The sequence below is a fragment of the Heterodontus francisci genome, chromosome 37, assembly GCF_036365525.1.
Source record: "Heterodontus francisci isolate sHetFra1 chromosome 37, sHetFra1.hap1, whole genome shotgun sequence".
NCBI lineage: Eukaryota > Metazoa > Chordata > Chondrichthyes > Heterodontiformes > Heterodontidae > Heterodontus > Heterodontus francisci.
The window spans coordinates 6,876,461-6,902,492 of record NC_090407.1 but is presented as its reverse complement, the minus strand read 5'-3'; the positions used below and the strand labels follow the sequence as shown (position 1 = coordinate 6,902,492).

The following is a 26,032-nucleotide window of genomic DNA, read 5'->3' as shown; positions in this document are numbered from 1 at the left end:
CCTGTAATGACCAGAGTGGAACTGATGCTTAAATGATACTGATGGGCATGAGACACAAATTAACCACAAACTGATCCATGCACAAGGAAACTCTGACTGTATTTATATCACAGGCTGTGTGTTTCCCAGCGTCACACTGAATGAGCTCACCCACAAGGAAGTGGTGGGTTATGGAAAATATACAGCAGAACGTCCCAGGTTCAGTAACTCATAGGGGTCTCAGGTGTGAGTTTTTTTTTTCCATCGTTGAAGATTAAATCGTATATTTTTTACAATTTTTCTTTCAAAATGTTCCTTTTTTTTTTAACGGAATGGGCAGCCAGCACTCATCTGCTGGGACTGTGTGTTATTGCACATCAGTGTTGAGTCAAGCTATAGATTTGTGGGCCCCCCCCCCCCCCCCCCCAAACACATCAAACACAATGAGAAACAGAGACCAGTCGGATTATGACAATCGACACTGAGGACGTGAATGAGCCATAAGAGAAAGAAGACAACCGCACCAAGAGGAAAGTGACTGACACCACGGAGGGTGAGTTGGATGTGGGGTGCGTGTTTCGAGAACGAGTAGTGATAGACACCTTACAACAACAACTTTATTTATATAGCGCCTTTAATGTACTAAAATGTCTCAAAATGCATCACAGAAGTGTTATCAAACGCAATATGACACTGAGCCACCTAAGGCAACATCCTTGCAAATCTTTTCACCTTCTCCAGTGCCTCTATATTATTTTTATAATATGGAAAGCAGACTATGTAAAGTATTCTTAAGTGTGGTCTAACCAATGGGGAAGATAACCAAAAGCTTGGTCAGAGTTGGTTTTAGGAAACGTCTTAAAGGAGGCGAGAGAGAGACAGGGAGGGAAATCCAGAGCTGATAGCCTAGCCCCAGTCAGTTGAAAGCACAGCAGCCAATCATGGAGTCATTAAAATCAGGGTTGTACCAAAATTACAGGAGAGCAGACATCACAGACAGTTGTAGATGAGGAGGAGTATAATTAAGAAGTTTGTAGATTATACAAATATTGGCGTGTGGTTGACGGTGAGGAAGAAAGCTGTGGACGGGAGGAAGATATTGATAGACTGGTTAGATGGGCAGAAAAGTGACAAACAGAATTCAATCTGGAGAAGTGTGAGGTAATACATTTGGGGAGGACAAACAAGGTAGGGGAATACACAATGATTGGACACTGAGAAGTTTATTGGAACAGAGGGATCTTAGAGTGCATGTCCATAGATCCCTGAATGTAACAGGACAGGTAGATAATGTGCTTAAAAAGGCATACGGGATACTTTCTGGAAAGGTTGTCTAAAGTCTTAAAAAGGAATATATATAAGTTGAAGGACTTGATGCCACGTTAATTTAGATTACTGAGTTTTAACCTTGAGGATTTGGATTTGAATGTAACCAGGGTGTGTGGGCTCAAAGTCCTCCCCTCTTCAATTCTAAGACTCTTACATGCAATGAGGTCTCAATTCATAGGGTGGTTCTCGCTCAGCCGTAAGGGTGGTTGCTTTGGGAAACATTCACATTGGTGGAGTAAACGGTGCTCTCCTGCAGTTGGGGGTTAAGACCGGTTATTGGAATGGCATGGAACTCTGCATTTGGTCAGGCTTAATGTTCACACGGGATGGCAAATGTAAAAAGAAGCAGAGTTACCAAAAGGGATTTTGAAAACATTCAAAATCATTTAAAGTTCCTAATTGAGATAAATAAAACTTGAAAAAATTACATTTTGTTGGTTTTCAATGTAAATTATCAATGCATCGTTCAGCCTTTTTAATATTAATGCCTATCATTAGCAAGCTTTTTTTGAAAACAATTTGTGATGTCATTGAAATCCCTTTGATCACCACTAGATGGAGACATGGCTATTTGGTTAACTTTTACATTTATACAGATTAAAGCCTGGCTACCCGACCCGAACCCGACTAGACCCGATTACATACCCGAACCCGACTAGACCCGATTACATACCCGACCCGAACCCGACCAGACCCGATTACATACCCGAACCCGACTAGACCCGATTACATACCCGACCCGAACCCGACTAGACCCGATTACATACCCGACCCGAACCCGACTAGACCCGATTACATACCCGACCCGAACCCGACCAGACCCGATTACATACCCGACCCGAACCCGACCAGACCCGATTACATACCCGAACCCGATTACATACCCGAACCCGACTAGACCCGATTACATACCCGACCCGAACCCGACTAGACCCGATTACATACCCGACCCGAACCCGACCAGACCCGATTACATACCCGAACCCGACTAGACCCGATTACATACCCGACCCGAACCCGACCAGACCCGATTACATACCCGACCAGACCCGATTACATACCCGACCCGAACCCGACCAGACCCGATTACATACCCGAACCCGACTAGACCCGATTACATACCCGACCCGAACCCGACCAGACCCGATTACATACCCGACCCGAACCCGACCAGACCCGATTACATACCCGAACCCGACTAGACCCGATTACATACCCGACCCGAACCCGACCAGACCCGATTACATACCCGACCCGAACCCGACCAGACCCGATTACATACCCGACCCGAACCTGACCAGACCCGATTACATACCCGACCCGAACCCGACCAGACCCGATTACATACCCGAACCCGGCTAGACCCGATTACATACCCGACCCGAACCCGACCAGAACCGATTACATACCCGACCCGAACCCGACCAGACCCGATTACATACCCGACCCGATCCCGACCAGACCCGATTACATACCCGACCCGAACCCGACCAGACCCGATTACATACCCGACCCGAACCCGACTAGACCCGATTACATACCCGACCCGAACCCGACCAGACCCGATTACATACCCGACCCGAACCCGACCAGACCCGATTACATACCCGACTAGACCCGATTACATACCCGACCCGAACCCGACCAGACCCGATTACATACCCGACCCGAACCCGACCAGACCTGATTACATACCCGACCCGAACCCGACCAGACCCGATTACATACCCGACCCGAACCCGACCAGACCCGATTACATACCCGACCAGACCCGATTACATACCCGACCAGACCCGATTACATACCCGACCAGACCCGATTACATACCCGACCCGAACCCGACCAGACCCGATTACATCCCCGACGCGAACCCGACCAGACCCGATTACATACCCGACCCGAACCCGACCAGACCCGATTACATACCCGACCCGAACCCGACTAGACCCGATTACATACCCGACTAGACCCGATTACATACCCGACCCGAACCCGACCAGACCCGATTACATACCCGACCCGAACCCGAACAGACCCGATTACATACCCGACCCGAACAGACCCGATTACATACCCGACCCGAACCCGACCAGACCCGATTACATACCCGACCAGACCCGATTACATACCCGACCCGAACCCGACCAGACCCGATTACATACCCGACCCGAACCCGACCAGACCCGATTACATACCCGACCAGAACCCGACCAGACCCGATTACATACCCGACCCGAACCCGACCAGACCCGATTACATCCCCGACGCGAACCCGACCAGACCCGATTACATACCCGACCCGAACCCGACCAGACCCGATTACATACCCGACCCGAACCCGACCAGACCCGATTACATACCCGACCCGAACCCGACTAGACCCGATTACATACCCGACCCGAACCCGACCAGACCCGATTACATACCCGACCCGAACCCGAACAGACCCGATTACATACCCGACCCGAACAGACCCGATTACATACCCGACCCGAACCCGACCAGACCCGATTACATACCCGACCCGAAACCGACCAGACCCGATTACATACCCGACCCGAACCCGACCAGACCCGATTACATACCCGACCAGAACCCGACCAGACCCGATTACATACCCGACCCGAACCCGACCAGACCCGATTACATCCCCGACGCGAACCCGACCAGACCCGATTACATACCCGACCCGAACCCGACCAGACCCGATTACATACCCGACCCGAACCCGACTAGACCCGATTACATACCCGACCCGAACCCGAACAGACCCGATTCCATACCCGACCCGAACAGACCCGATTACATACCCGACCCGAACCCGACCAGACCCGATTACATACCCGACCCGAACCCGACCAGACCCGATTACATACCCGACCCGAACCCGACTAGACCCGATTACATACCCGACCAGACCCGATTACATACCCGACCCGAACCCGACCAGACCCGATTACATACCCGACCAGAACCCGACCAGACCCGATTACATACCCGACCCGAACCCGACCAGACCCGATTACATACCCGAACCCGGCTAGACCCGATTACATACCCGACCCGAACCCGACCAGACCCGATTACATACCCGACCCGAACCCGACTAGACCCGATTACATACCCGACCCGAACCCGAACAGACCCGATTCCATACCCGACCCGAACAGACCCGATTACATACCCGACCCGAACCCGACCAGACCCGATTACATACCCGACCCGAACCCGACCAGACCCGATTACATACCCGACCCGAACCCGACTAGACCCGATTACATACCCGACCAGACCCGACTAGAACCGATTACATACCCGACCCGAACCCAACCAGACCCGATTACATACCCGACCAGACCCGATTACATACCCGACCCGAACCCGACTAGACCCGACTACATGTGTTGGGTTCGGGTTGGGTCTATATTCCGAGTCCAGCATTCGGGCTTGGGTTGGGCTGGACAGTGCTGCTTCCGGGAAGTCATGGGATCAGGCTTACCCCACAAGTCCATCTGCAGGAATAGCCTGCTGCCGGAACGGATGAAGGATATCCGTGTCGGGTCGGGAGCGGAAAAAAATTCAAGGACTCTCTGGCTTGGTTCAGGTTGGCTGTGGTCGGGTCGGGTTATAATTTTATACCCGAACCAGGCTTTAATACAGACCAGTGCGAAAAGAGGGGCTGAATTTTCAAACTGCAGACAGGAACCTAACACCTGGATGATTTCCAGGTCCCAACCCAGTGTCTCAGCTAATGCAATCGTAAAATATAAATGCTCTAATTGGGCAGATGTTGAGCTCAGCAGGCGCCCAATCAGTGGTGCCGAGGGTCTGGGGGAGGCGGGAGTTGCCCGCACAGCGCGGGTGACGAGGGCAGGCGGCAGCCGCAACGAGCCATGCCGCTGCCTTGCTGATGAGAGCAAGCAGCTCCGCGGAGGGCCGGAATAAAAAGTTGAGGCAGCGCTTCCAAAATAAAAGATATCATGCACTGGGCCTGTGCGAGATTCCCATTGGACCCAAAACATTTCATCTCCCACCAAAAATCTTTGCTGCCTACCTGCTGTGAACCCAACCGAATGTAGCCCCTTCCACCCCACCCTGCAACGTGGTCCTCCGTGAACTCAATGGGCCATTAATTGGAGCTGAGCAGCTTCCCTGTTCCCTCCACCACCCCTTTGCATACTGTCCTGGAGCTGTTGGGTTCTGGACACGACCCCTGGGATGGCGATTTTCGAATCGCATCTGCGCTGGCTCCCAAGCCCCTGCCCCTTTGAAAATCCAGCTAGAGATCTCTTGGACTCAGGTTCTGTATGAAGGTGACAACTTTGATCAGGGAACATCCATGGCCTTCACATGTCAAAACCAACAGGCATTGATCAACCTGATTACTCTTTGAAAGGGCTGGTACAGACTCAATGGACCAAATGATAGAATCATCGAGTAGTACAGCACAGGAAGCTAAGTGATCACACAAAAGGCAGAATGATGAGTATTTGGGGCACCTTTCACAGGGCACACTGCCCTAAACTCAGCTCAGCACCAACAGTTTTAAACCATTCCCTGGGTTCGGACTCAATAAAGAAGAATTTTCATTTGAATGGTGGAAATTATGGCACAGGGTCATTCAGCCTGTTCTGAAGACACCGCTCTTTCCTGTAATCTCATTTCCCACTCCCTTTTAAATGATGTTTGAGTTTCTGCCTCGATAGTCACGTTTGGTGAAACATCCCAAGCCCCTTAGTTCAAAAACCTTCCTTCTCTCTACCCCTTTAGTTCTTTCAATGAGAATCTCAGTCTCTATCCACTTGTTCCCCATTCGCTTGCCAGCAGAAACAATCTTTCGCTACTTATCCACAGTAAAGTCCCCAGGTTCCATTCACCCCTTTATAGGCTTCTGCTCCCAGCTCCCTAGGAAATGACCCAAGACCCAATCCTCCAGACAATTCTCATTACGCCCCCCACCCCGCCCAACTGCAAGATCCCAACTGCTTGATCCCAACCTTTAATAACTTTCAAAAGAGAATTGAATGAATGCTTGAAGCGGAAACATTTGCAGGGCTACGGGAAAAGGGCATCCGAATGGGACTAATATTATAGCTCTTTCAAACAGCTGGCAGAGTTACGATGGGTCGAATGGCCTCCTTCTGTTCTGTCAGATTCAGTCTCCCAGAGCACAAACAGCAGAGAAAAGGGAAGGGGAGGAATAGCAGACAAAAGCAAAATATTGTGGATGCTGGAAATCTGAAATAAAAACACGAAGTGGGGGAAATGCTCAGCAGGTCTGGAACCATCCGTGGGGAGAGAAATTGTGTTGTAGTTTCAGGTCAGTGACCTATCATCAGAATAGGGCGGAATAGATGTTCGGGTTCCGTTGTTCCGAGGGACCCGATTGAATGTGGCACAGAAAGCGCCCGATGCCGTGTCCTGATTGGACAGCGAGCCGGAAGTAGATCCGTCGCCTGGCGGTTCCCCCAGTGCGCAAAGGTGAGTGTGGAGGACGGGGAAGAAGCCGTTCCCCGGGGAGGGGCAGTCAGTCGTGGGGATTTCGCCGGTGGCCGAACTCTGGGGTCGGTGTGAGCTCGACACCCGCAGCTTTCAAGCCTGTCTCCCCTCCCCACCCCCCGGGCCTAGAGACAGGCCCAGTCGCTGCCAATCTGGCTGGAGTCGGGAGAGCCACAATTCCAAGTCCTAGTCTCGGCTGACGGGGAAGCTCATTGAGGGAGAAAACAGCAGAAGCTTATACTGGGGAGAGGGGGGCTCGTGGGGCAGAAACACCAGTATGGGCCGAATGGTCCGTGTCTGCGCTTTCCAATTTAGAATCAGAGACTGGTTACAGCACAGAAGGAGGCCATTCAGCCCATCGTGTCCGTGCCAGCCCTCTGCAAGAGCAACTCACCAGTCTCTTCCCTGCAGCCCTACAAATTATTTCCCTTTAGATAATTATCCAATTCTCTTTTGAAAGCCTCCATTGAACCTGCTTCCACCACACTCTCAGGCAGTGCATTCCAGATTCTGCACAAAAAAGTTTTTCTTCATGTCATAGAGAGATACAGCACTGAAACAGGCCCTTCGGCCCACCGAGTCTGTGCCGACCAACAACCACCCAAACCCGGGTTGCTGGAGCTGTGAGGCTGCGGTGCTAACCGCTGCGCCACTGTGCCGCCCAAAAAAGACTATGTTTCACTGTCAAATGTCGTCGTCTTGTTTTGCCAATCACCTTAAATCAGAGTCCTCTGGTTCTCGACCCTTCTGCCAATGGGAACAGTTTCTCCCTATCTGCTCTGTCCCGACCCCTCGTGATTTTGAACACCTCGATCAATTTATGATAACTGAGAGAGTGCTGCAGTTCTCGAGGTACCACCCTTAAGTTGAGACATTTTGCCCTGTTTCCTTGACAAAGGGAATAAGCAGGTTATATCAGAACATAACAATAAATAGGAGCTGGAGTGTGTCATTCGGCCCTTTGAACTTCCTTTGCCGTTCAAGAAGATTCTGGCTGATCATCTCCCTCAACTCCACCTCCCCACATTATCCCCATTTCCCTTAATTCCCTTAGAACCTCTGCCTTGAATATACTCAATGACTGAGCATCCACAGCTCTTGGATAGACAATTCCAAAGATGCTGTGGAAGTCCAGTTTGACAGTCAGCAATTCTCTACACTCCCCCCCCCCCCCCCCAATGCCTGACCCTCTTGAGCAGTGTTTTGGTTTCCTGGCTAAGATCACTAATGATCGGCCTGAGCAATCTTCATTAAACTTCAGTTGTATAATTGATACTACATCACCAATAATGCAACTTAATTAACTATTTCCCCCAAAAAATACATTTTTAGAAGGTCCAATTAACAAGCTGCAATATTCCACCAAATGTTTCACTGTGTTTTACTGAAAATTCTGTCTCATCTTCCTGCCCTAATTTATATAATTCAGCATCTTAACACATGCATTTCTACCAGGTGTTAGCAGATAGCTAGCTATAAAGAGGAGGGACTCTGGCTGATATCTTCCCCCGGGTTATAGCTGCATCTCCTCAACCTAATTGTATCATTTTACTAACTCAGCACAAACTGAAAATCGAACCTGGAAGCAACTGACTGATACAGCACAGAAACAGGCCATTCAGCCCAACAGGTCTGTGCTGGTGCTTATACTGCACACAAGCCTCCTCCCACACCTCTTCATTTCACGCTATTACCATATCCTTCTATTCCTTTCCCCCCCCCATATACATATCTAGATAACCCTTAAATGAGTCGATGCTATTTCAGATAATAAGTAACACTGAAGGCTGTCTAAAACCTTGGCCCAACAGGTAGGTTTGAAGGAGTTTCTTAAAGGAGGGGAGAGAATTGGAAATATCTTGGGAGGGAATTCCAGAGCTCAGGACCTAGACAGCAGAAGGCAAAGCTGCTAACGATGGGGAAAATGCTGTGGATGCTGGAAATCTGAACTAAAAACAGAAATTGCAGGAAATACTCAGCAAGTCAGGCAGCATCTGTGGTGAGAAATAGAGTTAATGGTTCAGGTAAATGACCTCTTCTGGAATTGCAGGAAATAAAAAGAAAGGCTTGCATTTATATTGCACCTTTCACAACCACCAGGGGTCTCAAAGTGCTTTGCAGCCAATGAAAGTACTTTTTTTTGAAGTGTAGTCAGTGTTGTAATGTAGGAAACACAGCTGCCAATTTTGCACACCTCAAGCAGCAATGTAGTAATGGCCAGATCATCATGTTTTTGTGATGGTGATTGAGGGATAAATATTATCCAGGACACCCAGCTCTTCTTGGAATAGTGCCACTGGAACATTCATGTTTACCTGAGAGGGCAGACAGGGCTTCGGTTTAACGTCTCATCAGAAAGACAGTATTGCATTCCCTCAGTATTGCACTGGAGTGTTAATCTTGATTTCTGTGTTTAAGTTCTGGAGTGGGACTTGAACCCAGACTTTGTGCCTCCGAGGCATGAGAGCCACAGATGAAGTTAGATGTATAGTAGGTTTTAAGCAAGTACAGAGGCATGGAAAGGAGGGAGGGTGGAAGGCAGGAGAGATTACATGACAAAAGGGGTGATGGGACAAGTAAGGGTTTCTGTTGCAAATCACTGTCCAGTGATCTCTGTTGGAGGTATTTGTGTGTGGAAGTAGGTTGGACTCAGCTTTGATGGCTGCCGTTGTGGTAGCTCACTGGTGTGTACTAACTCAGCTAAGACATAAAGAAGTGGCCACTTGGACAAAGGACAGGAGGACCTCTCTACATGAGTCACTGCTTTCAGAAGAGAAAAGTTATAGGAGAAAAATGGAAAGGGGAATAAATATTGAAGGGAATGTATTTCCATGAGGAATCTTGGTAAGTCAGTTTGGTCTGGGCCACTTTAAGAACTATGCTAAGGAAGGAGATACTTGCATTGGAGGCAGTACAGCGAAGGTTCACTAGATTGGTTCCTGGGATGAGAGGGTTGTCCTATAATTAGAGGCTGAGTATGTTGGGCCTGTACTCTCTGGAGCTTAGAAGAATGAGAGGCAATATCATTGAAACTTACGCGTTTCTGGAGGGACTTGACAGGGTAGACACTGAGAGGTTGTTTCCCTGGCTGGGGAATCTAGAACATGGGGTCACAGCCTCAGGATAAGGGATCGATCACTTAGGACTGAGATGAGGAGAAACTCCTTCATTCAAAGGGTTGTGAATCTTTGGAACTCTTTAGTCCAGAGGGTGGTGGATGCTCCATCATTGAATAAATTTACGGCTGAGGTAGGCAGATTTTTGGTGTCTCAGGGAGTCATAGAATATGAGGAGCAGGTGGGAAAGTGGAGTTGAGGCAGAAGTTCAGCTGTGATCCTATTGAATGGCGGAGCAGGCCCAAGGGGGTGTATGGTCTATTCCTGCTCCCATTTCTTATGGTCTTATGCTGTATCAGCTTCTTGCTGATCTTTGTCAGACTGGCTAATATTGATTTTCCTTTCTTTCACCTGTTTAACATCAGCGCCATTACCAAAAAGATAGAATGCGTAAGGACCACAGTTCTCTCCTTAATACCAGCTGAGCCAAAAAGCAGAGAAACTTTAAAAATAAGAAGGAAAAACTTCAATCTTAAAAATCACATGGGGTTAGGGGCAATTTATTAGCTTGGTTAGAGGATTGGCTAACCAACAGAAAACAAAGAGTTGGGATAAATGGGTCTTTTTTTGGTTGGCAAGATGTAACTAGTGGGGTACCACAAAGTTCGGTCCTTGGGCCCCAACTATTTACAATATATATTAATGACTTGGATGCAGGGATAAAAGGTACTATAGCCAAATTAGCAGATAACACTAAAATAGGTGGGATAGTAAGTTGCAATAAAAAAATAAGAAATTTACAAGTGGATATGGATAGGTTAGGTGAATGGGCCAAAATTTGGCAGATGGATTTTAACGTGGATCAGTGTGAGGTTATCCACTTTGGTCGGAAGAATAGAAAGGCAAATTATTATCTAAATGGAGAGAAACCTCAGAGTGCTTTGGTGCAGAGGGATCTGGGTGTCCTCGTGCATGAATCGCAGAAAACTAGTCTGCAGGTGCAGCAGGTAATAAGCAAGGCAATAGAATTTTGGCATTTATTGCTAAAGGAATAGAGTATAAAAGTAGGGAAGTTTAGTTTAGTTTAGAGATACAGCACTGAAACAGGCCCTTTGGCCCACCGAGTCTGTGCCGACCATCAACCACCCATTTATACTAATCCTACACTAATCCCATATTCCTACCACATCCCCACCTGTCCCTATATTTCCCTACCACCTACCTATACTAGGGGCAATTTATAATGGCCAATTTACCTACCAACCTGCAAGTCTTTTGGCTTGTGGGAGGAAACCGGAGCACCCGGAGGAAACCCACGCAGACACAGGGAGAACTTGCAAACTCCACACAGGCAGTACCCAGAATTGAACCTGGGTCGCTGGAGCTGTGAGGCTGCGGTGCTAACCACTGCACCACTGTGCCACAACAGAAGTGTTGCTGAAACTGTACAAGGCATTAGCGAGACCGCACCTGCAGTATTGCGCACAGTTTTGGTCCCCTTACTTGAGGAGGGATGTAGTTGCATTGGAGGCAGTTCAGAGGAGGTTCACTAGATTGATTCCAGGGATGAGGGATTTGTCTTATGAAGAGAGATTGAGCAGTTTAGGCCTTTACTCTCTAGAGTTTAGAAGAATGAGAGGAGAATCTAATTGAGGTATATAAGATGATTAAGGGGATTGACAAAGTAGACATAGAGAGGATGTTTCCTCTTGTGGGGCAATCTAGAACAAGAGGTCATAGTTTTAGGATAAGGGTAGCAGATTTAAAACAGAGATGAGGAGAAATTACTTCTCTCAAAGGGTCGTGAGTCTGTGGAATTCACTACCCCAGAGTGCGGAGCATGCCGGGACATTGAGTAAATTTAAGGAGGAGATAGACAGATTTTTAATTAGTAAAGGTTTGAAGGGTTGTGGAGAACGGGCAGGAAAGTGGTGTTGAGGCCGAGATGAGATCAGCCATGATCGTATTGAATGGCGGAGCAGGCTCGAGGGGCTGAATTGCCTACTCCTGCTCCTAGTTCATATGACTTCATGCTGGGAATACACATTTCAAGACTTTTGATGGACACCTGAAACATCAGAACGTGCCTTTTCACAGAGGCTGACTGACCTGTGTATTTCCAACATTTTCAGTTTTTAAATTGGAGAAACTTGTTCATGGAAGGGAACTTCTTAGAATCACAATAGACAGTGGAAATAGGCCCACTCTAAATGAGACCTGCTAACTAGTGTAGGGGGATTGTACCTGTACAGCAACTGAGTGGATAACTCCTGCCAGATTAAACACTTTTTTCAAAGGAGATGTACTTCTCTGGTTTAATTAGAAGGAACATAAGATCTGGAAAATACTCTGCCACTCAACTGAGGAACATTTATCAAATATCCCCTGCAAATATTTAACAATGGATTTACTAAGGATAATCCCTGTTTGTCTTGAATCTAGGATAAAGATGGCATCACGAGGAAAGAGTGAGACAAGTAAACTGAAGCAGAACTTAGAGGAGCAGATGGATAGGTTGATGCAGCAGTTACAGGATCTCGATGCGTGCAGGTATGATTCAGTAACAGTCAAAAACTTCTGTTTTAATAGTTTTTATTTACTTTTTCCTCCTGTCACTTCCTTCACGTGTAAAATGTGCCGCTCATTACTGCTGCCATTGATGGTCAATCATCAGGTGGTGGGTAGTGTCCTTCTGGTTTAGTGACAACAAATTGCATTTCTATAGCATCTTTAACATAGTAAAACATCCCGAGAAGTTTCATAGGAGCATAATCAAACAAAAAGTAACACCTAGCCAAAGCAGGTGACATTAGAACAGGCAACCAATTGCTTAATCAAAGAGGTAGGTTTTAAGCAGTCACTTATAGGAGAGGGAGGTGGAGCAGTTTGGGGAGGGAATTCCAGAGCGTAGGGCCTAGCCAGCTGAAGGCACAGTGCCAATGGTAGGGGCAAATGAACTGTCGAAGTAATGTCATTCACATTCTCTTTCTCATTACCCCGGCTCCCGCCCTCCCCCTGAATAAAACCTCACTAAGTATCCACAGCCATGTTGTACGTCACTTTGCAGCTTGGTGACAATTGCTGAAACTAACCCCACCTTGAATCTTCACAAGCTGATGTGAATGACAGTCATCACTGGCATCTGATCTCAAAGGATAGCAGCAATCGAAATGGGAAACTACCAGTGTTATTGCAGGAGCAGTGTTGGGGCCGACCATGACTCATGGCCCTCCTGCCTTGGGCGCTATGGCGTTGGAAGGATGAATGAGAACGGGCAGAGACTGCTTGAGTTGTGTACCTATCATAACCTCTGCATCACCAACTCGTTCTTTCACACTAAACCCTGTCACCAGGTTTCATGGAGGCACCCAAGATCACGTCGTTGGCACCAGCTAGACCTCATTGTCACAAGGCGAGCCGCCTTAAACAGTGTTCAAATCACACGCAGCTTCCACAGTGCGGACTGCGACACCGACCACTCCCTGGTGTGCAGCAAGGTTAGACTCAGACCAAAGAAGTTGCATCATTCCAAGCAGAAGGGCCACCCGCGCATCAACACGAGTAGAATTTCTCACCCACAGCTGTTACAAAAATTTCTAAATTCACTTGTAACAGCCCTTCAAAACACTCCCACAGGGGATGCTGAGACCAAGTGGGCCCACATCAGAGACGCCATCTATGAGTCAGCTTTGACCACCTACGGCAAAAGTGCGAAGAGAAATGCAGACTGGTTTCAATCTCATAATGAAGAGCTGGAACCTGTCATAGCCGCTAAGCGCATTGCACTTTTGAACTACAAGAAAGCCCCCAGCGATTTAACATCCGCAGCACTTAAAGCAGCCAGAAGTACTGCACAAAGAACAGCTAGGCGTTGCGCAAACGACTACTGGCAACACCTATGCAGCCATATTCAGCTGGCCTCAGACACTGGAAACATCAGAGGAATGTATGATGGCATGAAGAGAGCTCTTGGGCCAACCATCAAGAAGATCACCCCCCTCAAATCTAAATCGGGGGACATAATCACTGACCAACGCAAACAGATGGACCGCTGGGTTGAGCACTACCTAGAACTGTACTCCAGGGAGAATGCTGTCACTGAGACTGCCCTCAATGCAGCCCAGCCTCTACCAGTCATGGATGAGCTGGACATACAGCCAACCAAATCGGAACTCAGTGTTGCCATTGATTCCCTAGCCAGCGGAAAAGCCCCTGGGAAGGACAGCATTACCCCTGAAATAATTAAGAGTGCCAAGCCTGCTATACTCTCAGCACTACATGAACTGCTATGCCTGTGCTGGGACGAGGGAGCAGTACCCCAGGACATGCGCGATGCCAACATCATCACCCTCTATAAAAACAAAGGTGACCGCGGTGACTGCAACAACTACCGTGGAATCTCCCTGCTCAGCATAGTGGGGAAAGTCTTTGCTCGAGTCGCTCTGAACAGGCTCCAGAAGCTGGCCGAGCGCGTCTACCCTGAGGCACAGTGTGGCTTTCGTGCAGAGAGATCGACTATTGACATGCTGTTCTCCCTTCGTCAGATAGAGGAGAAATGCCGTGAACAACAGATGCCCCTCTACATTGCTTTCATTGATCTCACCAAAGCCTTTGACCTCGTCAGCAGACGTGGTCTCTTCAGACTACTAGAAAAGATCGGATGTCCACCAAAGCTACTAAGTATCATCACCTCATTCCATGACAATATGAAAGGCACAATTCAACATGGTGGCTCCTCATCAGAGCCCTTTCCTATCCTGAGTGGTGTGAAACAGGGCTGTGTTCTCGCACCCACACTTTTTGGGATTTTCTTCTCCCTGCTGCTTTCACATGCGTTCAAATCCTCTGAAGAAGGAATTTTCCTCCACACAAGATCAGGGGGCAGGTTGTTCAACCTTGCCCGTCTAAGAGCGAAGTCCAAAGTACGGAAAGTCCTCATCAGAGAACTCCTCTTTGCTGACGATGCTGCTTTAACATCTCACACTGAAGAATGCCTGCAGAGTCTCATCGACAGGTTTGCGTCTGCCTGCAATGAATTTGGCCTAACCATCAGCCTCAAGAAAACGAACATCATGGGGCAGGATGTCAGAAATGCTCCATCCATCAATATTGGCGACCACGCTCTGGAAGTGGTTCAAGAGTTCACCTACCTAGGCTCAACTATCACCAGTAACCTGTCTCTAGATGCAGAAATCAACAAGCGCATGGGTAAGGCTTCCACTGCTATGTTCAGACTGGCCAAGAGAGTGTGGGAAAATGGCGCACTGACACGGAACACAAAAGTCCGAGTGTATCAGGCCTGTGTCCTCAGTACCTTGCTCTACGGCAGCGAGGCCTGGACAACGTATGCCAGCCAAGAGCGACGTCTCAATTCATTCCATCTTCGCTGCCTTCGGAGAATACTTGGCATCAGGTGGCAGGACTATATCTCCAACACAGAAGTCCTTGAAGCGGCCAACATCCCCAGCTTATACACACTACTGAGTCAGCGGCGCTTGAGATGGCTTGGCCATGTGAGCCGCATGGAAGATGGCAGGATCCCCAAAGACACATTGTACAGCGAGCTCGCCACTGGTATCAGACCCACCGGCCGTCCATGTCTCCGTTATAAAGACGTCTGCAAACGCGACATGAAATCGTGTGACATTGATCACAAGTCGTGGGAGTCAGTTGCCAGCATTCGCCAGAGCTGGCGGGCAGCCATAAAGACAGGGCTAAATTGTGGCGAGTCGAAGAGACTTAGTAGTTGGCAGGAAAAAAGACAGAGGCGCAAGGGGAGAGCCAACTGTGCAACAGCCCCAACAAACAAATTTCTCTGCAGCACCTGTGGAAGAGCCTGTCACTCCAGAATTGGCCTTTATAGCCACTCCAGGCGCTGCTTCACAAACCACTGACCACCTCCAGGCGCGTATCCATTGTCTCTCGAGATAAGGAGGCCCAAAAGAAAGTGCCCAAGAAGCCAAACATTTTCTTTTTTGAATTTATCACAGTAGAAGAACACCACAGAGTGATGGTGGTATATCATAGATAATTAATTCCATAAATTTTTGCTTTAATAAAGTTGGGATTCTTCTTCTTTGGCCTCTTTGTCTCGAGAGACAATGGGTAAGCACCTAGAGGTGGTCAGTGGTTTGTGGAGCAGCGCCTGGAGTGGCTATAAAGGCCAATTCTAGAGTGACAGACTCTTCCACAGGCGCTGCAGATAAAATTGGTTGTCGGGGCTGTTACACAGTTTGCTCTCTCCTTGCACTTCTGTCTTTTTTCCTGCCAACTGCTAAGTCTCTTCGACTCGCCACACTTTAGCCCCGCCTTTATGGCTGTCCACCAGCTCTGGCGATCGCTGGCAACTGACTCCCACAACTTGTGGTCAATGTCACAGGACTTCATGTCGTGTTTGCAGACGTCTTTAAAGCGGAGCCATGGACGGCTGGTGGATCTGATACCAGTGGTGAGCTCGCTGTACAACGCGTCCTTCGGGATCCTGCCATCTTCCATGCGGCTCACATGGCCAAGCCATCTCAAGCGCTGCTGACTCAGTAGGGTGTATATGCTGGGGATCTTGGCCGCCTTAAGGACTTCTGTGTTGGAGATACGGTCATGCCACCTGATGCCAAGGATTCTTCGGAGGCAGCGAATATGGAATGAATTGAGACGTCGCTCTTGGCTGACATACGTTGTCCAGGCCTCGCTGCCATAGAGCAAGGTACTGAGGACACAGGCTTGATACACTCGGACTTTTGTGTTCTGTGTCAGTGCGCCATTTTCCCACACTCTCTTGGCCAGTCTGGACATAGCAGTGGACGCCTTTCCCATTTCTATATCGAGAGACAGGTTACTGGTGATAGTTGAGCCTAGGTAGGTGAACTCTTGAACCACCTCCAGAGCGTGGTCGCTGATATTGATGGATGGAGCATTTCTGACGTCCTGTCCCATGATGTTCATTTTCTTGAGGCTGATGGTTAGGTCAAATTCATTGCAGGCAGCCGCAAACCTGTCGATGAGTCTCTGCAGACACTCTTCTGTGTGAGATGTTAATGCAGCATCGTCCGCCAAGAGGAGTTCCCTGATGAGGACTTTCCGTACTTTTGTCTTCGCTCCAAGATGGGCAAGTTTGAACAACCTGCCATCTGATCTTATGTGGAGGAAAATTCCTTCTTCTGAAGACTTGAATGCATGTGAGAGCAGCAGTGAGAAGAAGATCCCAAACTGTAGGTGCGAGAACACAGCCCTGTTTAATGCCACTCAGGATAGGAAAGGGGTCTGATGAGGCATCACTATGCTGAATTGTGTCTTTCATTTTGTCATGGAATGAGGTGATGATACTTAATAGCTTTGGTGGACATCCAATCTTTTCTAGTAGTCTGAAGAGACCACATCTGCTGACGAGGTCAAAGGCTTTGGTGAGATCAATGAAAGCAACGTAGAGGGGCATCTGTTGTTCGCGGCATTTCTCCTGTAGCTGGCGAAGGGAGAACAGCATGTCAATGGTGGATCTCTCTGCTCGAAAGCCGCACTGTGCCTCAGGGTAGACACGCTCAGCCAGCTTCTGGAGTCTGTTTAAAACGACACGAGCGAAGACTTTCCCCACTATGCTGAGCAGGGAGATTCCACAGTAGTTGTTGCAGTCACCGCGGTCACCGTTGTTCTTATAGAGGGTGATGATATTGGTATCGCGCATGTCCTGGGGTACTGCTCCCTCATCCCAGCACAGGCAAAGCAGTTCATGGAGTGCTGAGAGTATAGCAGGCTTGGCATTCTTGATTATTTCAGGAATAATGCCGTCCTATCCAGGAGCTTTTCCACTGGCTAGAGAATGAATGGCATCACTGAGTTCTGATTTTGTTGGCTGTTCGTCCAGCTCATCCATGACTGGCAGAGACTGGGCTGCATTGAGGGCAGTTTCAGTGACAACATTCTCCCTGGAGTACAGTTCCAGGTAGTGCTGCACCCAACGGTCCATTTGCTTGCGTTGGTCAGTGATCATTTCCCCTGATTTAGACTTGAGGGGGCTGATCTTCTTGATGGTTGGTCCAAAAGCTCTCTTAATGCCATCATACATTCCTCTGATGTTTCAGGTGTCGGAGGCCAGCTGAATACGACTGCATAGGTGTTGCCAGTAGTCATTTGTGCAGCGCCTGGCTGTTCTTTGTGCAGTGCTTCTGGCTACTTTAAGTACTACGGATGTTAACTCGCTGGGGCTTTCTTGTAGTTCAAAAGTGCAGTGCGCTTAGCGGCTATGACAGGTTCCAGCTCTTCAAAGTGAGATTGAAACCAGTCTGGGTATATATGAAAGGAAGGATTTTTACAGTACAAACAAAACTGTATGTGGTGGGGTGGATGTAGGGCAGTGCCAGGGTGCACTAGCTCATGCCACGCTATGGGCTGGGATTTTATGCCCCCCACCTGAGAGTGGACTGGGGGGTGGGTGGTGTATAATTGGGTGGGATAGTGTGGGGGGCACATGGACTGGGGGGTGGGTGGTGTATAATTGGGTGGGATAGTGTGGGGGCCTGTGCCCATCGCCTTCCTGCGGCCGCTGCCATTTTACCAGAGGTAGGTGGGTCGTCCGCCCTTATGCCACTTAAGGGCCTCTTCCTGCTGGTTCTGGTATACCCTGGTGGCCTCTCACCACCCCCACTGGAAGACCCCCACTCTTCACACCCCGGTGAGCCCCAACCCTACCTGCACACTGATTGGCTGGCAGCTCTTAAGGGCAGGACTTCCTGTGAAAGACACGACTATAGACAATTAAACTTCCTGAACAATGTAAAATCCGGTTGTGGCTTCCATGACTGGCAGAAATGGGGTTGCCCCTGACTTTCCAGTCGGTGGACGGGGGCCACCAACGCTCCATAAAATCCCGGCACGTATTTTAGGACATGAATGCTCCGCACAGGATGGGTTCCCAATCTTCGCTGTGGTAGTTGTGAGACAGGAGGGGCGGGACGATGCAACATTGGGTCATTCCCAAAATATCTGCTTATACCTCCTTGTGATTAATCAATATGTCAGGGATAGAGCAGAGGGCACAGCTCAGTTTGCTGCCCCTCTTCACTGTGGCTAGATTTAAAAAAAAACTACAGATGAGTTCAGTGAAAATGAAAAGTAGGAACTAAATGGATTTATCTTGCAATCATTGAAGTGAATTGTTTGGTAATTCTATGGAGAAGCGTAACATGGCAGGCGAAAGATCGAAAAAAAGGATTTGTGATAAATAAAATGAAGGCTGAGAAAAGCTTAAAGAGAGGAACAGAGTTTATTTCAAAAAAAATGTAAAAGATTAGAATCTTAGCAATCACTATATGTTGTAGTCATACATAATCCTAATACAAATTACAAGCAAAATTAAGCGGTTGAATAAAAATAACTTAAGTTGAAAAAAATTCTTGGATCAGCACGCATGTTGAATGGATATTTGAACTGTGCTTGTGCCATGTTTGTTGGCCTTTGACTGACAAGCCAATCTTTGTTACACAGAGAACTATTTTCCTTATCTGGAAGAATGAATAGTTCTGTAGCTATGTAATGTCTCTAAGCCACAGATTAAGAAAGTCCCAGGTTTGATCACTGGCCCGTGCTGAGCTGATTGATCTCATTGGCATGGCGTTATGGTGCATTGCAATTGGCTGCTGCAACCCTGAATTAAGAAAGAGAAAATTGATCAAGGGTTACCGCTTCAGGTGAGAACAGGATCATTATTTTTCCCCATAATCTCTGCTGCCAATAATTGTTAAGGCTCATCAATGAACAAAGTAAACAAGGATTCTTAGTGTCTACGGTACTGTACCCTAGTGAGAAATTCTATACTGTCAGAAAAGGGGGCAGGAGGAGGAAAATGTCCGATTATGGTAATCCATAGAATACTCTATTGAAAGGTGGAATGATTGTTGCAGGTGTCTGGAAATCTATCATGTAGATCTGAAGTTTCAGGCACGTTTATTGAACTATTTTTCTTCCCCCCATTTCAGAGAGGACCTGGAGCCAGAAGAATATGAAGAAACAAAACAGGAAACGTTGGAACAGCTGAGTGAAATGAACGAGTCGCTGAAGAAAATCATGTCTGGGGATATGACGTTAGTTGATGAACTCAGCGGAATGCAACTTGTAAGAAGTGCAGCTGACGAGTTTGTATTTGTTTCAAGCTGGGACTGTCCAGGGCAGCAGGAATTGAATTGCGCCTGTGTTAACTCACTGTCCTCCCTGGGAGATACTCTTTGCATCAAAAGGTTTAAACTTCAGTTATCTGTAGCAATATCTCCTTCACAAAAATAGAAAACGTTGGCAGCACTCGGCAGGTCTGGGAGCATCTGTGGTGTGAGAAACAGAGTTAACATTTCAATAGAACTGGAAGAAGTTAGAGATTTAAGTTCACAAGCTAGTGCAGAGGCAGGGAAAAGGGCTTTCAGTATTTTGCTTTTATTCCCGATTTCCAGAATCTGCAGTATTCGTTGCATGTAATCGCTCCTTTGGCCTGGTATTAATTTTAGTCTTATTATGCTCAAGTGGAGCACCTTATGATGTTTTCCTACAGTAAGTTAACTTAATATTAGTAATTTTCATTCCTCCCACTCCACCCCTGCCTCAGCAATACCTGAAAAGGGATAGTTAACAGTCTTGTCAGAAATGCTGTTTCAAAGCACAGATTTATCTGAGACTTGGGTTTGATATTCTACCTCCCAATTCACGCTTCAGTGTCTCAGGTACTGGGCTGATTTAATGTTTCATATTTGCAATTTTTTCCCAAACAGCTTGTGCCACAAGTTGAAAGCAGAATGTTTAATCAAAGACTTGTGTCTTTCTTGGATGCGATGATTTGATTGTGGACAGGATTTTGCCTTATTGACTTTATGCAGCACAGCAGTTTCTGTTTACAACAGAGTCAAGTATGAGGTGGGAAAGTGGGTTAACTGTGGTTTTCCTGCACCAGGTGAAGTGAGTGCTTATAGTTTCTGCTGATATTTCGCAGCTACAGCACAAAGCAAATTTACTGAGTGGCAATGGGCCTTTCAGCTCAATTATAGCTTTAATTAGGGTTGAGTTGGAAGTCTGTCAAGACTGCCTGTTGCCATATGAGTGCATTTACTCACTGAATCTTGAGACCATCTACTTACAATTCTACACAAGCGCCGAATGTCAGAAGGTAATGTTGAGCAGAGGCTGGAATAAAATAGAAAATGGAATGGGGTACATGGTAACTAGGACTTACCCCTGAAATACAGAAAGGAAGCAAGATAGCTGGGTCGTTTCAGTGCCAGTGTTGTATACCTAACTAGGAGATGTTGGGATTCAGATCGCACCCTTGACTGATGAATAGGGAGTGAGCTTGGCTGAGTCATGTGTCAGATAGTAAGTAAACTGTCCTGAATACAATATCCCTTTCCATACTGAAGCACTCCTGCTGGAGAATGGCTTTGATGTGGCTGCATCTTCCCAATTTCACAACTAAATGCCGATTAACTCCGTCATATTTTCTTGGGCAATATTCAGCATAAACCTTTGCGTGGAATCTTATTCCTGGAGCTGTAAGGAGATTGTATTTAGGGCATTTATTGGTGTGCTTCATTCAGGTTCATTTTTGTGGCAATCTTGTTAAAGCTTTTGATCTTTTTTTTTTATCCTTCTCTTCGGCAGGCAATCCAAGCAGCTATTAGTCAGGCCTTTAAAACTCCAGAGGTTATCCGAATGTTTGCAAAGCAGCAGCCTGGACAGCTGCGGACTAGACTGGCGGAGGTGAGCACCCCACAGTGATTCTGATTAATCTGCTGAAAGGTTCAGTGGTGCCATTGACACTTCTGAATATGAAGCAAGAAGGTTAGAATCAAGACAGATGGTATTGCAAATGATGGTTATTCAATATTTGCCACCATGTTATTGTTTTAACCCTTTCATCCCTGTACTAAGTTCATTAGAACAAAGTAATATTACAAGATTACTTTCTTAAGTCCCGGCGGATAATGATTATCAAAAGATTGGGGTGCATCAATCATGAAGTATCTTGTATGTTTTTCTATGTTAATTATTTTCCTTTCAATTCAAGGGGTTGAGGAGCTCCTGGAGAAGCCCAAATGACAGCTATTTTATTTCACTTTTTTATTCATTCACGGGATGTGGGCGACGCTGGTAAGGCCAGCATTTATTTTTCACCCCTAATTGCACTCAAGAAGGGTGTTGAGTGCCACCTTGAATACAACTGAGTGGCTTGCCAGGCCATTTCAGAGGCAGTTAAGAGTTAACCACATTGCTGTGGGTCTGGAGTCACACATAAGCCAGATTGGGTAAAGACGGCAGATTTCCTTCACTAAAGTACAATAGTGAACTGGATGGATTTTTAAACAACAATCTGGTAGTTTCATGGTCACCGTTTCTGATACTAGCTTTTTTTTCCAGATTTAATTTTGTTTAATTGATTGAATTTAAATTTCCCAGCTGCCATGGTGGGATTTGAACTCATGTCTTTAAATTACTAGCCTAGTAACATAACCACTCTGCTACCCTCAATCCGTAGTAGGAACACATTTAGTAGCTTTGATTTGTGTTGGACTTGTTACTGATTCAGAATCTTATTTATTTTCCCCTAATTTTCATTCCTTCTCTACTGCAGGGTCTGACTTGGTTTTTAAATAGCTGGTCACCCTCTCATTCCTTAGAACCATAGAAAAGTTATGGCACAGAAAGAGGCCATTCGGCCCACCATGTCTGCACTGGCTGAAAAGTCTCGCCGCTCATTCTAATCCCACCTTCCAGCACCTGGTCTGTAGCCTTGCAGGTTACAACACTTCAGGTGCAAGCCCAGGTACCTTTTAAATGAGTTGAGGGTTTCTGCCTCCACCATTCCTGGCAGTGAGTTCCAGACACCCGCCACCCTCTGAGTTTCTCCTCATGACCCCTGTAATCCTTCTACCAATCACCTTAAATCTGTACCGCCTGGTAATTGGCCACTCCGCTAGGGGAAACAGGTCCTTCTTGTCTCCTGTATCCAGGCCCCTCATAATTTTGTACACCTCAATTAAGTCACCCCTCAGCCTCCTGTGTTCTCAGGAAAACAACCCTATCCGATCCAATCTTTCCTCATCGTTGCAATTTTCAAGCCTTGGCAACATTCCTTTTCAAAATAGCTATTCTTCCTACATGAACCCAGTGTTGAAGTATTGGTTGACTATCCAATCATAGAGGACATCATTGTGAAGCCAGATCTGACCTTGCGTAGTATTTATACATGCATATTTTCCAGTATGGATCACTGGATAGTGGTTGAGCGATAAACTCAGGCTGGTTTTCCCATCCATTTTGTAGGGATGCTCAGAAAATTGTAGCTTCACAGAGTAGGAAGCAAACCTTGGTTCTTCCAATCTGTGTAGCTCAGTTAACACATTTCTTTGCCAATTGGCCTGTAGGAGAACCTTCAGAGAATCTGTTTTCGAAACCATTCTCAGGAAAATGTGGGTGCATTTTGAAAAATGCACTGCCCACAATGTCAGTGTGAAATAATTGTAGTTAATATATCTTAGCAATTCAGCTTTGATATTACACTATTCTTTCAGATGGAGAGGGATGTAATTGTAGGAAAACTGCCAAGGGATGTCTACATGCAGCAGAAGGTTGAGGTGCTTACAGCCCTGAGGAAGCTGGAAGAAAAGGTAACGATTTAAAAATCAATATTATGCCCAAACAGTTGAAGAATTGCTGCTAATTATATGAGATAATCTTGCAATAAGGCACAAATTGATGAATCTGAGTGATTGACCAGTGATGCTGTGATTGTGGTATATTATCTTGCAATGAATAGTCCTTGTAATAGAATATATAAGCAAATGTTGCCGTGCAGAATGAGATTATGGGCTGCTTTTGAGACTGCAAAGAAGAATTAACATTCTGATCCTTCATTCAGCTTACACCAGAAGAAGAAGCTTTTCTCTCGGCAAATGCGAGTGCTACACTCAGTCAATTTGAGAAGGTCTCCAGGGGCCTTGGTAAGTCATTATGCACCTGTGTCTCGTAACCATGTCGTTAAATTTTGCAGCTTGGTGAAATTAGTTGTGACAAATTTCAAGTGTGGTGGAAGTGAGCAGTACAAATTTTGTTTGATTTAAATGGTTATTTTATTGAGATTTTTTTTTTCTTGCTCATTTTTCCTTCTGCTTTTTCCGCTCTTGAAGACATTGATTGTTGAATGAGGTGTGGTTCCACTGGAGCCAGGTACCTGTCGTGTCTGTACCAAGTGGTTGGATTTCACGGGCAAGCCTTCACTCTGTCAACAGATTATTCTGCCAGTGAAGTATCTTGGCCCACATCTGATTTGGTCTTCATGTGACATTCGCGCTCCCAGCAAGTGTTGTTGGATACTAGTGTAGAGCAGTGTCCCTCGTCAATGTTCCCCCTCCCATATCTAGGGATACCTCTGCTAATTGTAACATCCCTATTGCCGCCTCAGCTGAGAACTACAGACTGAACTGGGGATCAAAACTGGTTTAGCCAGCCTGGGCAGTGAGTGTCAGTGGGCTATTGAACTACAGGGCTATGAACATCAAGCAGGCTTACACAGAATAATAACCAGGAAAGGGGAACTCTGGCTAATTTATTCTTTTTCTCTCTTCCCAGTCTGGGGACACTGAGGCAGCTTGACAGAAGGAATATCCAACTGTTGGCGCTTCTAATTACCAAAGTTTTCAGGCTGACAGTTTGTAGGTGATGGTGTCTGTCATGGACTAGCTGCCTCTGATGTTCTGTAAAAATTCTTGTGGAGCTTCATTTGCATCCTCCAAGAGCAAATAAATGGCAGAATCACTTATTCTGATGGGTCAATTCTTAACATAAATGATACATAACTTATGTGCAAATAGACCTGTCCCAATAACTTAAGCTATGAAGATAGAAAGCACCATTATGAGGTCAAAGAATGAAAATGGCACTGTTTTGTTGGCATATTTACCTGTGCAAAATAAATACCGAGTAGATTGTCAATGTAAACTGAAAAATTATACAACTTAGGCAGTGAAGCTTGTAGTTTTGCATCAGTTAATATTGTGATCAAATATATGCTAATGTAACCTTATTTATATATATGCTCGAAGAAAAGGAGGTCCTGACAGCAAGTTCAAAGTTTAATATTTTGCATTTGCTAATTATTCACATCTCCACTGAGCTGCTGGTCTCAGACACTATCCAAATAGAGACTGCAGTGGGAGATGGAGGCACCCCCTGTAGCACTCTGGACTGCTGCTGGAGTTCAGCGCAAAGCCCGAGGCGTAGGGGTCTGGGCACAAGTTACCTCATCATTCCTCTGGCCTCAATTGATGAGAATGCCCAGGTCTACCAACTGAGAGTGCAAGAAGGTAAAGGAATTCGAATCACCAAAAAATGGGGAGGCAACAGGGGGAAATACGTGAACTATATGGAATGGTAGGGAACCTTTTAACAAAGCACAATAAGAAAATGTGTTTTTTTTAACCTTGCAGGAACTGGAGATAAAGTCCTTGCTCTTGCCAGTTCTGGAGTGGAAATCACAAAGAAGTGAGGAATGATTTACCGTCCAGTTTTCCAGATACCATCCTAATTTCCTTGTTTACATTTTAATGTCCTTTTTTTTTTGTTTAAACCTGAATGAAACTTGTATATATGTTATTTTGTATGCACAGCCTTTGCAAATTTTTCTGTATGTATTCAGCTTTAAACACTAAGAGTAGCATTTTGAATTGTCTTTCTTTATAAAATAAAATCGTCGTTTCCATGTATCCCATTTGTTCTTTCTCTCCAAAGCAGGAGAAACTGATCTTGTGTTCTGACAGATTTTGATTGGAAGCAGCTATTTATTTGGGTAACAAGAATTTAACCAGGTCGATTTGATGGGCTTTTGAATTTGCTCATATTTTAGAGTATATCTGTCTTTTATGTGGGAGGCATTAAGGGAAATGGTTAGGAAATAGTTAAATAAATGAATTATTTTCTTTCTTTCTTTCCTTTGGGCCTCCTTATCTCGAGAGATAATGGATACGCGCCTGGAGGTGGTCAGTGGTTTGTGAAGCAGCGCCTGGAGTGGCTATAAAGGCCAATTCTGGAGTGACAGGCTCTTCCACAGGTGCTGCAGAGAAATTTGTTTGTCGGGGCTGTTGCACAGTTGGCTCTCCCCTTGCGCCTCTGTCTTTTTTCCTGCCAACTACTAGTGTTAATAA

General features: G+C 46.5%; 1 protein-coding gene across 4 annotated transcripts; it reads left to right on the top strand.

Moving 5' to 3' along the window:
• The first annotated feature begins 458 nt into the window (after window positions 1-458).
• Window positions 459-25,585, top strand: lzic (leucine zipper and CTNNBIP1 domain containing). Of its 4 annotated transcripts, none has more exons than XM_068016965.1 (7): window positions 459-532; window positions 12,306-12,413; window positions 19,832-19,967; window positions 21,495-21,593; window positions 23,405-23,500; window positions 23,752-23,833; window positions 25,319-25,585. In XM_068016965.1, exons 2-7 carry the CDS (start codon window positions 12,313-12,315, stop codon window positions 25,375-25,377), a joined length of 573 nt encoding a protein of 190 aa, XP_067873066.1. In that variant the 5' UTR covers window positions 459-532; window positions 12,306-12,312; the 3' UTR covers window positions 25,378-25,585. The 4 variants fall into 4 exon arrangements, with proteins under 4 accessions (XP_067873066.1, XP_067873063.1, XP_067873064.1 ...); XM_068016962.1 differs by lacking the exon at window positions 459-532 and adding an exon at window positions 6,721-6,789; XM_068016963.1 differs by lacking the exon at window positions 459-532 and adding an exon at window positions 6,795-6,872.
• Window positions 25,586-26,032: the final 447 nt, after the last annotated feature.